Source organism: Ornithodoros turicata, chromosome 10, assembly GCF_037126465.1.
Source record: "Ornithodoros turicata isolate Travis chromosome 10, ASM3712646v1, whole genome shotgun sequence".
Lineage (NCBI taxonomy): Eukaryota > Metazoa > Arthropoda > Arachnida > Ixodida > Argasidae > Ornithodoros > Ornithodoros turicata.
The window spans coordinates 21,349,427-21,363,841 of NC_088210.1; the positions used below are offsets into that span (position 1 = coordinate 21,349,427).

The 14,415-nt window shown below is 45.1% G+C and overlaps 1 protein-coding gene across 1 annotated transcript; it reads left to right on the top strand.

Annotated features, from left to right (window-relative positions):
* The first annotated feature begins 1,294 nt into the window (after positions 1–1,294).
* On the top strand, positions 1,295–13,601 carry LOC135370293 (uncharacterized). The gene is made up of 22 exons (XM_064604004.1): positions 1,295–1,531; positions 2,430–2,490; positions 2,553–2,683; positions 3,211–3,317; positions 4,207–4,364; positions 5,323–5,421; positions 5,621–5,735; positions 5,788–5,860; positions 5,918–5,980; positions 6,102–6,177; positions 6,306–6,445; positions 6,503–6,682; positions 7,705–7,768; positions 8,374–8,507; positions 9,956–10,056; positions 11,133–11,287; positions 11,356–11,457; positions 12,374–12,488; positions 12,876–12,948; positions 13,043–13,105; positions 13,311–13,386; positions 13,447–13,601. The coding sequence occupies exons 1-22, from the start codon at positions 1,371–1,373 to the stop codon at positions 13,573–13,575; spliced, it is 2,376 nt and encodes a 791-aa protein (XP_064460074.1). The 5' UTR covers positions 1,295–1,370; the 3' UTR covers positions 13,576–13,601.
* Positions 13,602–14,415: the final 814 nt, after the last annotated feature.

Consider the following 14,415-nt stretch of genomic DNA (forward strand, 5'->3'; position numbering starts at 1 on the left):
AAGTCTGCTGTAATGACTTCCAAGAAATCGTAAGGATGAAGTGTTTAGTTATATCTACTATTCCTGTGCTAGATCATGGACATCGGAGAGAGGCTATTTCGTCACCGCACACCAATGGAGTTCAGGGAGTGCCCCGGGAACCTCAAATATGACGTAGATAACGTTGTTCAATAAAGCTCAAGTTGCATTGTTAATTGTTTTAAGCTTACAGCCTACCATATTGTATATGTGAACTGCAAATGTATTTCGGCTGTAACCTGCGTCTAAAGAACTGTTTCTTGCAAAGTGCTCGTGTGAATTTAGTTTGTATGATTATGGCAGCTTCCCTATGGGCAGCGAATACGACGAATAAGTATCGTTGTTGTACGTTTCTTTTTAGCCAGAATTTAGACAAAGGTGACGTTCGTTTTACTTTTGCGAAAAATGAAAAGTCCCGGTTTGACTTTAACGTCCCTCGTATATGAGCGACTCCACAGTTGTCGCTATAGATGGATTAACTTATATCCACCTATATATCCCATGCGTCCTGTGCGGACATTTCTGCGAAGTTTTCTGCCTGTATGTGTGGCGGCATGGTTGCACCTGCCGCAGGGTATAGTACTGTGGATAATTTCTGTAACTTGGGGGTTCTTTTGACGTGCGCCGAAAATCTCCGACACACGCTGCTGGAAACAGTCGCACAGTCTTGAAAGCCTCGGGCGGCATCCATTCACTGAGAGAGTGTGGTAAATTGTATATAAAAAAGATAATAATAAAAGCTTGTCTATCGCTTGTAAGTAAAAACAGCACTAGCAGCTAACTTTCAGGACTATACTTTTTAACAGATACGTTCTCTCAAGAAGGAAAAAGCAAACAACAGCAACAACGAGGATGCTTTACTTGAATGATGATGTCGAGGTGTTGGATGAGGTGTTGGTGGAAAAGGAAAGAAAAAAAAAGTAGAACACAGCCTCCGTCGACGCGACACTTCCTTTTCTCTCTGTAGTTTGGGTGGGTTGGGCGTTATTTAAGGAGGGCATAGTTGCGACTGGATAGTTCCTTAGTGGGTTTCTGAGTATAGTGTCTCGAAGCGAAACCATAGCCTTCATTTTCCTTTATTGGAATTCGTGGATGATTTATTGGAGTACTGGACGGGGAAAGAAAGCTCTCATTTAGATATTTCATAACTGTATATATCCATTTCGCGAAATATAAACGATTCTACGATGTTATATTTCAATAAGAGTCGAGATGGAAATCATTTTAGAAATCCGGGCTGGGCTGTTCCAGCAATAATTCATTCAGGAGGGGGACTTGTTTAGCGCATTACGCTTTTTATGAACTGCCGTTGCCCATGACATTCTTGCAGAGGGTGCGCAAAGCACGTGAAAATGATCCGTTTCGGCGTGCTGGTGTCCATGCTGATGGGTTTCCTGTATCAGGCGTCCAAAGTTGTCGAGCAGTACCTCAGCTACCCCAGCGCCGTTGACGTCCGTTTCGAAGGGACCGAGACACTCCTCTACCCGGGCCTTTCCATCTGCGTCACAAACTGGTATGCACGTGTGAAACGTTTCATGCGTTCAGCAAATTTCAGGAAAAAATTCCGGCTCACTACGCCGTTCCTACGTCACATTGTGCTTCCTACGTCGCAGCAGATCTGGTTCCGCTTCCGAGACAGCGCCGCCCGTCACAAAGACTGATTTTTTAGGGAGTTTTTTTTTTTTTTTTTTCTAAGCTGAATAGTCTTAAGCTGAATAGACAATAAGCTTTCCCTGTTTGAAAACAAATGAGGTCATAGTGTTCGACAGCGCCATCAATTTGGTAGAGTGGAACTACGCTCGAAGCTAGGGGAGAACAAGGTCGCGCCTGAAAGCCACGGTCTGGAGGGGATTACGATGGTCCCTGAAAGGGACGCGACCTTCGGTCCTACTTTTCTTTGAATAGGAGGCAGCGAACAAGTGCCCATTCGTGGAACCCAGCCCTCCCCTTCCGATTTCTTTCGGTTTCAGTCTGTCTACAAACGTCATGATGACGTTTCTCGGGTAGAGGTCTATTGCGCAATGACAAAACACCGCTTAAACATTTTGCATCGCTGCTCCTGATAGGCTTCTGCATAAATTAGGGAACGTACTCTAGGGATACTAATCCTTATTCCTGTGCGCCAGGTGGGAATTTGAAGTAGTCGTTGCAAATTCATCGAGACTTCTGTGCGAAAAAAAATCGATTAATATCAGTAGCGCCATAAAACTTGCGGAGGCCGTACCCTAATCCTTCTTCAGTATCCGACACCTGGCACTGACGTGCACGAACGTTACGACAGTTTCGTCTCTGCGTAGGGAGAGATTGAAACTGGGGAGCTGCCCAGTGAGCTGACTTACTCACATCGCATGTTTGGCGCTGCAGTTGCTTTACGGCGCCTTCTTAACTAATGACAGAACATTTTCTTCCAGGATCAGCAGGACGAAGCTCTGCCATCGTTACCCGGAATACTGTAACCTGACGTCAGATAACGTAAAACGCCGCGCACGGTGTTAAAAACACGCAATTATGTCTCAGGGATCACGCATTTCCAGATGAACCACCTTCGACGCTTTCTACTGACTGCTGGCAACCTGGGCGAGATAGCGCACAACTCGGATGACGTCCTCCAGATTGGATTCATTACGCCGGCACAATACTTCTTCGAGTTTTACCTCAACCCAAAGTGAGATTTTCTATTTGCGGCGTCCGATGCACGACTGTAAGGTGCTATATTTTGCCACTTCTTAACCCTTCCTACAGTAACCCTTCTAACCCCCTCTCTCTCTCTCCTTCTCAAGAAGGCCGACAATCCTCAGCGCGTTCCCATTGGTCTCCGCAAATGAATTGCCCAGTCATTGCTGGAGATCGCTGAGGGAGCCCAATGTGGGGCCTCTCCGCATCCTCGCACTTCCTGAAGAGGAGAGAGAGAGAGAGAAAGCGCATATTGCGGTTTCGTTGGCTCACAAATCGCGAACGACGCAACGAATGAATCCCGTTCCTTTTATGTTTGTGTCAAAGTTACGGTATCGTACATTTCGCGGGGAAAAGATGCCCTTTTATAACTGTTGTGGGAGCCAAACTGTAGCTGTTGTGTAGCTTGGTTGACGAGATGGTACCTTGACCTTGTCCTGGGATGCCACGATGTACACACTGTATCTATCTTTTTCGTGCTACACTTGCGGATGAGCATTAGTGAATTCTTGATTTCAGTGTCACGAAAATGTCTTACTGTCGTCTGCCAACGCACATGTGCTACACCACAAACTGGAGAAGCGACCCGAAAATCAACACCGTTCACCAGAATGTTCTCGCCTTCGGTAAGGTGAACCTGAGTAGTTCTGCGCGTAGATATCCCAAGCGCGAGAAGACGTTGTCTTCTAGCGTACAGAATACCTACCTGGATTCCCCAGGGTTCAGTGGAAATACATAAGAGAAATGCAACCTTATGCAGATCGTGTTGGTTTAATAGCGGTAGACGAACAGGGAACAAGGGACCGAGCTGCACTAATTGTCCTTCACTTCCCCAATATCGGGATCCTTCATTGTCACTACGTTGATCGTGTCATTTATGCGCATCTGTAGTGTTAGACAACAAGACTCATCATTGTCATAGTCAATGATGGGCAAAGTACCTCAAAATTATACTTAAAGTAACGTACCAAGTACCTACAACCTATTGTACTTTAAGTACAGTACAAAGTACCATACTAGAAATGTACTAAGGAAAGTACAGTCATTGGCAAAGTACTTTGAAGTACTCATCAAGTACATAACAAATTTAGATTGTATCGCTGAACGTTTTAACGCTTGGTAGTGATAAAAGGTGAGATAATTATGTTTTGACTGTTATCCTTAAAAAGCTTTAGCAAGCATGTTTGCCGAGTAGTTAGAAAACATGGAGAGTTTGCAGCCGATTCATTAATATGAACTCACAGAAATGATTTTGCGACCAAGTTTCGCGTACAAGTACTTGAATACTTGAAAGGAAAGTACCGAAAAAAAGTACTTGAAGCACAGTATAAAGTACATAAATTTAAATAAAGCACAGGTACTGAGAAATGTACTTAAAGTAGTACTTGAGTACTTGCCATTACTGGTCATAGTATGACAGTCATAGGCTTGTCATAGTCAATAACATTGTGAAAGCTTCCTTCACATTGTTATTGTGGTCACGTGACAACCACTGTTCTCCTATATGGTTTGCAGAGATGACCCTGCTCTTTGCCTGGCCAGAAGATGACCTCGTTGTCATCGATCCCTTCGAGATGGACCTGGGCTTTCACGATGTTGATACCAACACTGCAGGCAGCAAACACGCCATTGTGTTCAATCCTTCCGGAGAATTTTTATTCGGCATAACGCAGGTAACGGAATAAGCAATTGTTGGTGAGACAGCAGAGATCCCATTTGAGAGTGTGTTTTCAGAACTGGTGTTGGCATGAAATTAGCGCGTCAAAGTGCTCGCAACCATAGGACACCACAATCATCTCCCTCTTGCGGATGAAAATGTCAATTTGGTTGTCAATGCAGTTCAAATGCTTCGGAGCATTTCAACTGCACAGACACGTACAGCGTCAGCGCGCTGCGCACTGGCCACTAAGGAAATGGCTAAAATGCGCATACCTTAGTGGTGATTCTAAATTGTCCACGTCTGCGATGGACAGCAAAGTTACAGAAGCGTTTCTAGCAATGCAGTACTTTCTTGCGTATGCGTATCGTTCTTGAGCGTATCCAGTGCTTTGTAAAAGTGCATGAAATGAAGTAACATTTCCTCGAGTTTCAGGGAAGATAGTTGTACAGCAACAACTGGAACATTTGTGAATTTTCAAATGTGCGTATCACAGAAAAAATGCGATGGTTGCTGGTTAGCGCCTTCTGTTAACCATCTACTAGCACGGAACATGCCGACCCATCAAGTAGCATTTCAGTTACTTCAAAGTAGTATACAGCCTCAAATTTCGATAGATATAACGTTTACTCGAAGACGCTGCGGTAACGAATTACACATGCATGGTGCCCACAACGTTTGAAGCCACCACTGAGCGTCAACGTGGTAAGCGAGCGAACTAAATATGGCACATGTGTTTATAAGTCCCAAACGTCGCCACTCCGCAGCACTGGACAGCTGTTCAGGCCGAAACAGCTGTCCAGTGGTGGTGTGGCGACGTTTGGTACTTATAAACATGTGTTCTACGTGCAGCCAAAGAGCTTCGGCTACTTTTCTTCCCTTAAATATGGCACACTTTTCCATATGGGAGCTTTCAGACTTGCTTACCACGCAGAGAGCTGTTGTCCGAACAAATTATTTTTCATTCCTGACAGGAAGGAACTATTTCTTTGGCTGCTCCTTATGACACAATGTGTCATAATTACACCGAGCGTCTTAAGTTGCCCTCCTACGAAGTTCTTTACACAAAAGAGGTGAGTATCTGGAAACCGTGCTGTCTTCACCTCGTGTATAGCTGTATTTTGTAATGACATATTTCATTACACACAAGGAGATATTCTGTGCACTGTAGTGCCCCTTTAAGTTTTATGTGCAACGTAGGAAACTGGGTGTACAGCAGCACTTGGTAATGAGAAATTTCTCGCGCATATTTTCTTCACCCGTTCCTTCCAGATGTGCTACGAGGAATGTCGAAAAGATATCACAAAATCTGTGTGTGGCTGTGTTCCAAACGACTACGCTTATCGCAATCACATCAGCGAGAAGGTGTGCGATATGGAGGTTACAGGTGAGAGCTACTATACCGCGCAGAGCCCCGACTTAGTTGTTCTCTTGCGTAGCTGCTTGCGTACAGACAGATAGCAGGTCCATTTACACCAAAACGTGTACTCAGAAGTGCAGGACGGCTTGCAGGTGCGTGCGCTGCATTTATTTTATGATGACTTCTATTCATGGATTGCTGTTCGACAGGGAGACGGTGTACAAAACGACACAGTCCGCGTGGAAGCAAGATATGAGACGGTCTGATGAAGAGTAAGCTCAGCCACTCCAACGCAGCAGTTATCTGTGCTGAGAGAGCTGATTCAACCTCGGTCTTAGAAGAAACAGACAAAAAAAAAATACACTGTTTACGCACTTCTTTTTTAATTTGTAGTCTCTATTACGTGAAAGTTCGTGCGATGATGACGTCACGGAGCGTGGGCGTGCTCCAGTTCATTCCACTTCTCACCGTGAGTCTGCCCACTGGCTTCCTTAGCACCTGTTTCTGTTGCTCCGGTTGCTCCAAAGCAAGGAAGCACTCAAGTGCAAACGTGTGACATGTAACGTTGAACATGGAACGTGCAACATTTTGTTGCAGGGGACTCAGGTCTTGGGCGTAGTGGGCGGCTACCTAGGGTTCTGGATGGGTATGGCCATTTATGTCACAACGGCAGACCTCGCCATGTTCCTCTTCGAGCAATGTCGCCTGAGGGCCAAGTCACGTCTGACTAAAGCAGAGTAAGTATCCTATGCGCCCTATACGAGAAAGTCGCACATGAAGGTGTTTGCTCGTAGGATCTGGACCTTCTTCAAGGTGACGAAGATAAGCCTGTACATCGGGTCTCTGGCGGCATGTTCTGTGAGTGTCTACAGGGACTTCAACTCTTACCGGCACTACTACACAGCCGTCACCTACGAGGACAACAACATACGGGGCGTGCAGTTTCCTTCCGTGACCGTCTGCTCTTTCGAAGCGTAGGGCCTGTCCTTTGTCGTACTGCGAATAGGGAGTTCAGTACCTCTGTCACACTGTTACTCCAGTGGTCATTGAATGGAATGGCCATTGAATACCTGAAGTACCGTTGACAACACGCCACTGCCACGCGGCCCGACTCAATTCCGTGCGTCCATCCTGATAAGTTTTAGTGCACAGAAGGCGTATGTAGCGATGGATATGCTAAGGGGGAAAAAAATAATGTTTCGACAGTTATAATGGTACGTGTTTCAGTTTGCATTTTTGTGCAACCGCGTGTGTGGTGTCGAGAGCAGAAATTTTAACTCGCGAATATCAGCCACATTCAATAACCGTAATAACAGTTATACTGAAGTTTCATCACATTTCACTAAGTCTGTTGCAGCGTTCTGGTGTGCCTTCGTTCCCTGCTTATCTTTTCACAGAGCACAAGGTTGCCATATGCGGCGCTTTTCGAGGACCCTCGAGCACCTCAATGACGTTTCACGGGCCTTCATCGAGTCGAGGTGTACGCTGGTCAATGATATTTGAAAATGGTCGTGTAGCAGTGGCCAATTAGCATTCAGCTCAATCACCATTCATATCGATTGCCATTGAAACGCCCGTGCGTGTGACAGCGGTATCAGTAGATCGGATCTACGGAAACGATCAAGGGAGCTGTCAAATGCAAGTTCAGCGATGTGATATCAACTGCACTTCAAAGGAATAAGGCGATTAGGGTATTCGAATCGCCTTGATTAGACGATTAGCTTATCACATCCTCGGAACCGTTATCGTGAACCCCTTCCGATCTGCTAGAACTCCCCGTCTTATCCCAAGCAGCTCAAGGCACAGAAGTCGAGTGCAATAGGGGTGGACGGTATGTGTCTTATCAGTGTTCTTTAGTTTCACCTGTTCAAGGCCGTACACCTACCCGTCCACCCCTACTGCGATCGACTTTCAGTACATTGTGCTGCTTGGGATACTTGCCACATAACATCAAGTAAGGACCACTGCGGTGTACATCCAAGCATGTTTCTTGCAGGGTAAACTTCACCCGCATGTGCGAGGAGTACGGTAAATTCAACAGCTGCGTCACCGCAAACTTCGTACGTATTCATGTCAAGAGTTAAAGTTAGTTAAAGTTCATGCTTCGTTAAAGGGCCATTAAAGTGCTAAAGTTTCTCCCGGCGATTTCTCCTGAAACATGTCGTTACTTTGACAACAGCACAACAGAAATAAGAGTCATCCGTTGCGTACGTTCGTGATTTTTGAGCGAAGGAGCCTACAATCCCCCCCCCCCCCCCGGTTTTCTGGCAGGCTTCGCGGCGGTAACACCGAATAAACAAAAAGAACCTAGAATTTATTATTTCCCTCCTCCACTCTTTCTCAAGATGACCGACAATGTAGAGGGCAAACAATTTGTCCAATCATCGTTCGAGGGATCGTTTGAGGAGACCAATCCGAGCCCGTTTCCGCATCGTCGGGGCTTCTTCAGAAGGAGCGGACCGGAGGGCGTGCATAGCGTTTTTTCTATCGATCACAAATCACGACCGACGCGACGAGTGAATTCCGTTCCTTTTGTGTGTGTGTGTGTGTGTGTGTGTTGGTGTCAGTAACCGTATCTTTCATTTTGCCAAGAGGAATTTTTGTGCTTCAGTGCCCCTTTAATTGCTGGCTGATCTGCGCAAGATTCAATTTACTTCTTTGACAGGACACCACAGTAGGGAACGACATTGTGGCCATGAAGTACGTCATCAACTTTACGTTTCCAGCGCCGGACATGCTTTTCGCTTGCTCGATGACCTTCATGGGAGAAACGTGCGAGGATTTCGTCTGCGACCGTCTGTACGAAGCTCATGTTCGTTCTCAAGTGAAATATGTGCTGAAAACACTGCTGTTATATAGGGCCTGTTTTCACCACGACCTACTAGATTATGGTGACCATATCACAGATACCCCTTCCCAGCGCCGCATTTGGAGGCCAGCGGTGGTGCTACTCATCGGCCCGGTTATTGCTTCCTCAATTTCTACAACACTTTGTACTTCATCTTACCTTCGTATTTTTGTACAAGCGGACGATGTACACGGGATATACTTCTTTCTAAAGTTGGTTATCATCATCATACTACGCGTTTTCATAAGAGCTGTCGCTGTCGTCTGCTATGGTAGTCGTACGTCCGATCCTGCGCGTTCAAAATTCAAATTTACATTGTCCAATCATGATGCAGATCTCGCAGACCGATGTGTAGCGCTCCTAGCGTATCGTGCGGACGGGCTCCTCATAGGGGTTGCCGATTATGACATGGTCGTTATAATCTAGTAGGTCGTGGTTCATACATACGGCGCTTTGCTTGAGGGCGCTGGTAAACAGCGCTGGAAACCAAGCGCCCTGTTCTGTACCTTCGTTTTCTCACTTGCAAAGCAGAGCGCTCGGCCGGCTCGGTAGCTCAAGTCTCGCGAAACCTCCTTGGGGACGTGACCCAGCGCCATTTCGTCTCGTGTGGATTTGTTATTCCCGCAAGCTGTGCGGATATTCGGCGTCATGTTCAATTCACCACGACACCAGCACAATACCACAAAACCACAGTCTAAGAGAGAGAGAGAGAGAGAAAAGGAGAAAAACGAGGAGTACTTGCAGCTTCTAGTCCCCCAGATTGCAATTACTCCCTGTTTTACCCCGTCTCTGACATTCATTTAGTCCAAAGCATTTACTCCGTAAAGGGGCTATCTTTTGTGGCAATGCCTGTAGTACCCAAAATGAGTAGAATTACTTTTTTTTTTCTTCTTAGAGTGCAGGAAGCAGAACAACCCCACAGCTTCCGCGACGTCATGAGTCAAACGGCCTAGTGATTGGCCATCACAAACCAGCTCTAGATATAAGAACAGACCCTTATGAATACGTTAACATCTGGGCAGTTTGGTAATCCATTTAAAAGCGATAAAACCCCAGTGCTGGGTAAAAAGGACAATCGGCAGAACAAATAAAAGACGTTGCAGTCGTCGTGTGTCTTTTACTTTTTCCGTCCTTTTGTCCTTTTTGTCCAGCACTGAGGTTTTATCGCTTTTTAAGTGCCCTTATGGTCGAGGAATCGCGCACTCCTTGTTTTCAGTGCGTGCATTGTTCCTCCAAAGTTACAATATGACTTATAATGAGTCACGTCGTAGCTTTGCCGGAACGGATTCGCTTCCCCTATGCTCTAATATTCAGCACGTTGCACTACCCAGGTTGGTACAGCTTCACTATACTACTACTGCAACACTTTCACTTGGGCTGTCTGTGTGTGTTTTTGCAGTTGGCAACCGACATACACGTACGTGAAGACTGGGGTGTGCTACGTGCTCGACCTCTCAAAAGCACCTCAGGTGGTACGCTGTCAGGAGCAGTACAAATACAGTAAGTGTCACACGCCGTATTCTCCACCGAGAACGCGAGGACTGGCAGGAGTAGTTGATTGCGCAACCGTTTCTGTTGATTATGTTAACTGTCATTCATAGTTATAAGCGCAAAAGACACGGACACAAGAAATTGGACACGGACAAGCACTAACTTCCAACTATTTTCTATTAAGCGAACATCCTTGCTTATAAATGTCTTGATACACGCCCCCAAAAGCACATCTAATCTTTTATAATTGTGATACACACAGATTCCGTACTGATACATTGTTTTGACCCTCTAATCATTGTGGCTTCAAGCTCTCTCTTCGTGGCACGAATGCAATCTTTCATATTCCTCAATAATCCGTTTTTTTTCTCTTTTTTTCTGTGTCTTTTGCACTTATAACTATAGCTGATTCTTACCAACGCACCGAAACCATTTCGTTACTTAACTGTCATTGCTTATGATTCATTTCGTAAACAGTTTATTGTGTGAGTATCATAACTATGTTGTTACGTTTCTCTCTCTCTCTCTCTTTCCTTGTTGTTTCGCTTTGGTGCTGTGTTTCAACTTTCACCAGTCACATTATACAGCGTGTTTCACCGAATATGAAAAAAAAAAAAAAAAGAAAGTCGTATTAAAACATCGACCTGTCTGAACATGGGTCAACGCTGTTTACCTCGCTGCAGATTTTAACGTGACTTCTGTCAAATTTAATTAAAAATTAATAAGTGAACTTGCCCAATTGAACTCCGAAATTAGCCAAGTTAACTTCTTTCTCCCCCACTTCTTTCTTATTATTATTACAGTGAACCCTCGTTAATATGACCCCCAATAACCTGACATACGCGCTTTACGACCATACTCCTGGGGAACAATGCAGTGCAACCTCTGCAAAATCCCCCCGTTAATATGACAATTTCGTATTATGACCAAAATTTTCGGGAACAACCATGGTCATAATAACGAGGCTTCTCTGGAATTTCTTTTTTTTTGGGGGGGGGGGGGGGGGGTTGTATTACGAAACAATACATAAATAAAAAAACAATGTGGTATGAGATAGGTAAACTGTATGCTTTATACCTCCACAGAATTGCGTTTTCGAGTGCGAGCAGACACAAAAAATCCGCCGAGTGAGGGCCTTCTTTTCTCCGCACTTGCACATGCCCGCGAGAGCTACACGTCGGGCATTGTGCATACTTTTAGGTTTCAGGCTACGATGAAGTACATCATTCCTGTGTCGCAGGTAAGTTCTGTCCCAGCAACCTTGTGTCTACTATCGCATACATTATATACTCACCGCTCTATATGCAGACTGAGTTTGTCTCTCTGCCGCCGCCGTACGAAACTCGATGCATAGACTATAAAGCCACGTCGGACGAGACGCTCTACGGAGACAAAGAAATACAAGAAGAGGTTCGTACAGGAATCTGCATATGAACCGGTGATGAGAAGTACTTGAAGTACAAAGTACTCAAGTACGACTTTAAGTAAATTTCAATTTGTGTACTCTGTACTGCACTTTATGTACTTTTCTTCGGTACTTTCCTTTCAAGTTGTCACCCAAGTAAGTGTCAAGTATCAGGATAATAGAAACGCAAAACTTGGTCGCAAAATCATTTCTTTCGGTTCGTATTAATGAGTTAGCTGTAAACTATCCACGTTTTTTTAACTAGCACTTGGCAACATGCTAGCTAAAAGCTTTCTCAAAATAACGGTCGATACTCAATTGTCTGGCGTTTTATCACTACGAGTGTTGAAACGTCCAGCGATACGATATAAATTTACGATGAAAGATGAAAGTCACTGAAAAGGTTAGCCAGCTGTAGGGATCGAACCCACATCTTCTGGATTGTCGTCCCTTCAGATGACGCACCCCGAAAGTCGCTGGAGAGGCGTGTTAGCTTAGCTCAATTGGTAGAGCCCTGGACCGGCAATCCAGAAGATGTGGGTTCGATCCCTACAGCTGGCTAACCTTTTCAGTGACTTTCATCTTTCATCGTTGATTTCTTAGGCAATTTGAGGCTTTGTGTGTATCTGTCCCCTCTATGTTGTTCCAGCCTCAGAACATCAGTTTATCTCTTGATATAAATTTGTAACGTACATGAGGAGAACTTTAAAATACTTTGCAGATGACTTTGTACTTTACTTTGAGTACATTTGTAGTATGGTACTTTGTACTGTACTTAAAGCACAGGAGGGGCTAGGTACTCGGTACTTTACTTGAAGTACAATTTTGAGGCGCTTTGCCCATCTCATTCACAAAAATGTGGAACAAAAGTGGGCTGATTCCCAGTATCTAACTAAGGTCCAACTTCTTTTGTGTCTCAAGGAATGCAGCGAGTTCTGCGTCGCCCAAAAGTGGCTGGACACGTGCAGTTGCATATCCAAAATGTATGCCGTCAAGCATAGGATGAAGGGCCACGTATGTGAATACGTACCGCACAGTAAGTGAACGACCTGATTTTGAAGCAATATATATATATAATCTTGTAGGTAAGCCACCGAGATAATTTCCAACAGACATTGTTGTTCTTGTGGGCACCGTCCACGTCAAGAACAGCCTCCCTTGAACGGTTCCATATACGGTACTTACTTGAAAGGTAACTTGTGGCTCTACGGTCGGCACTGGATCACATTACTGGTTCAACAGGACGGAAGCCTGGTACTGGGACTCCGTTGTACTGGGGACACACGCACTGTCCTCTAGAGTGTACAGAACGAGAGTGCCGTACTCGTGTATTGTACGAGACTAGAGACGTTGTAGCACATCGCGTACTACATGGTACCAAAGCTCTCGTAGTGCAGCTGGTTGAACACGTCCTGTCTTTCAGTGCGATGCATCGATGCCTTAATAGCCAAGCGGTGGTTTCGGCAGTGCCAAGACCTGTGCACTCGAGGATGCAAGTAGGCGTGCAAAGCTATTGAACCGACGTTATGCGTGTTCTGAATTCGGTTTTTACTTTTCATTCCGATATTCTTTTTTATTTTATTTTTTCAGGGACACCCGCTACAAGGGTCTCATGTTTCAAACTGGAAAAATTGAAAAATACATCAAATACGAGTGAGTGTGCTTCGAGTGTGTCACTTCAGACTAGACAAGAGATTCATTTTATTACGTTTTTCTGTTCTTTTCTTCTGTATATATCTATATATATTTTTTGTGCTGGAAAGGGGTTTAGACACACTCTACGGGAGACTCAGAATCGGCACTATATAAGCTCATACAGAAGATATCAGTGATAATCTCCTCTGTCGCTTACACACAGGAATGCCGAGGCTGATTTGACGGTGCTTATGGGATCCACAAAGCGTAGAATCGTCAGGAACCGGGCTCGCATGACGGTGAGGATTAACGTCGCAAGGGGGCGTGACGGTATATGACGTTGTGCTCTTTGCTTTCAGATTGGAGACTTCCTCCTCTACCTCTCAGGTCACGTGAGCATGTGGCTTGGCGTTGCCCTAATCAATGTCACGCAGTACGCGTTATTGGCTTTCAATTATGTTAGGCACTACATAAAATCGCTTATGTGAGGAGAATATATCCTTCTTTTCGGTGATGTTTCGCAAATCTTTCTTTTACGCGTATACGGAAAAGCCGAAGCTCTTTGGCTGCACGTAGTGTATGCGTATAAGCACTGAAACGTCGCAATACCAGCACGTTCTGGATACGTTTGCACAAAAATGGTGCTAGGGTTCCGACTAACCAGTAACCCTAGTCAACAAGCAGAGGAACAGTATAATGCCGGCGTTGCCCGACCTGAGACGTTTGCCCCAATCTAGTAACCACGTTGTGTGAAATGCATTGCTGTGACTACGGGGAGAGGGGGAGGGGTTATATATGCCTTTTTTAAAAATAGTAACGTAAATTGCAGAAGTAATATGCTCTGAAAGAAGATTGCGTACGTATGTTGACGAGAGCCCTCCGTTTCCATTGTCGTGCAAAGGCACATGCTGCAGGGTAGGCCAGCGTCGCTTTCTGTACGTACGAAATAACATCAGTGCGCGCTCGCCGTCTTGACGGCGCTCCTTCAATCCCAACTTTCTAAAACTCGGAAAATAAACTGAACATGAAAATCATAACCGCTTAATCCGTAAAAGATTCACGTTAATCCAGCCGTGCTTCGCGCAGTGAAAGCCATTGCGTGACACTGTTCTCATTATGTACAATACGTTAATGACAGACCATGCATCGAACTATCGCTTGCTTGTCTCGGCGTGTGTGCGACATGCGGTGCGTGTTTCACCACGGTGCACTTAACCTGTATTGACTTTTCTACCGAAAGTGTTCTGACCTTTCCCTTTCTGGATAGTACAACGTCCCTATATCTTCATTGGACATCTACAACATTTGAGTGCAACTCAAACACACTC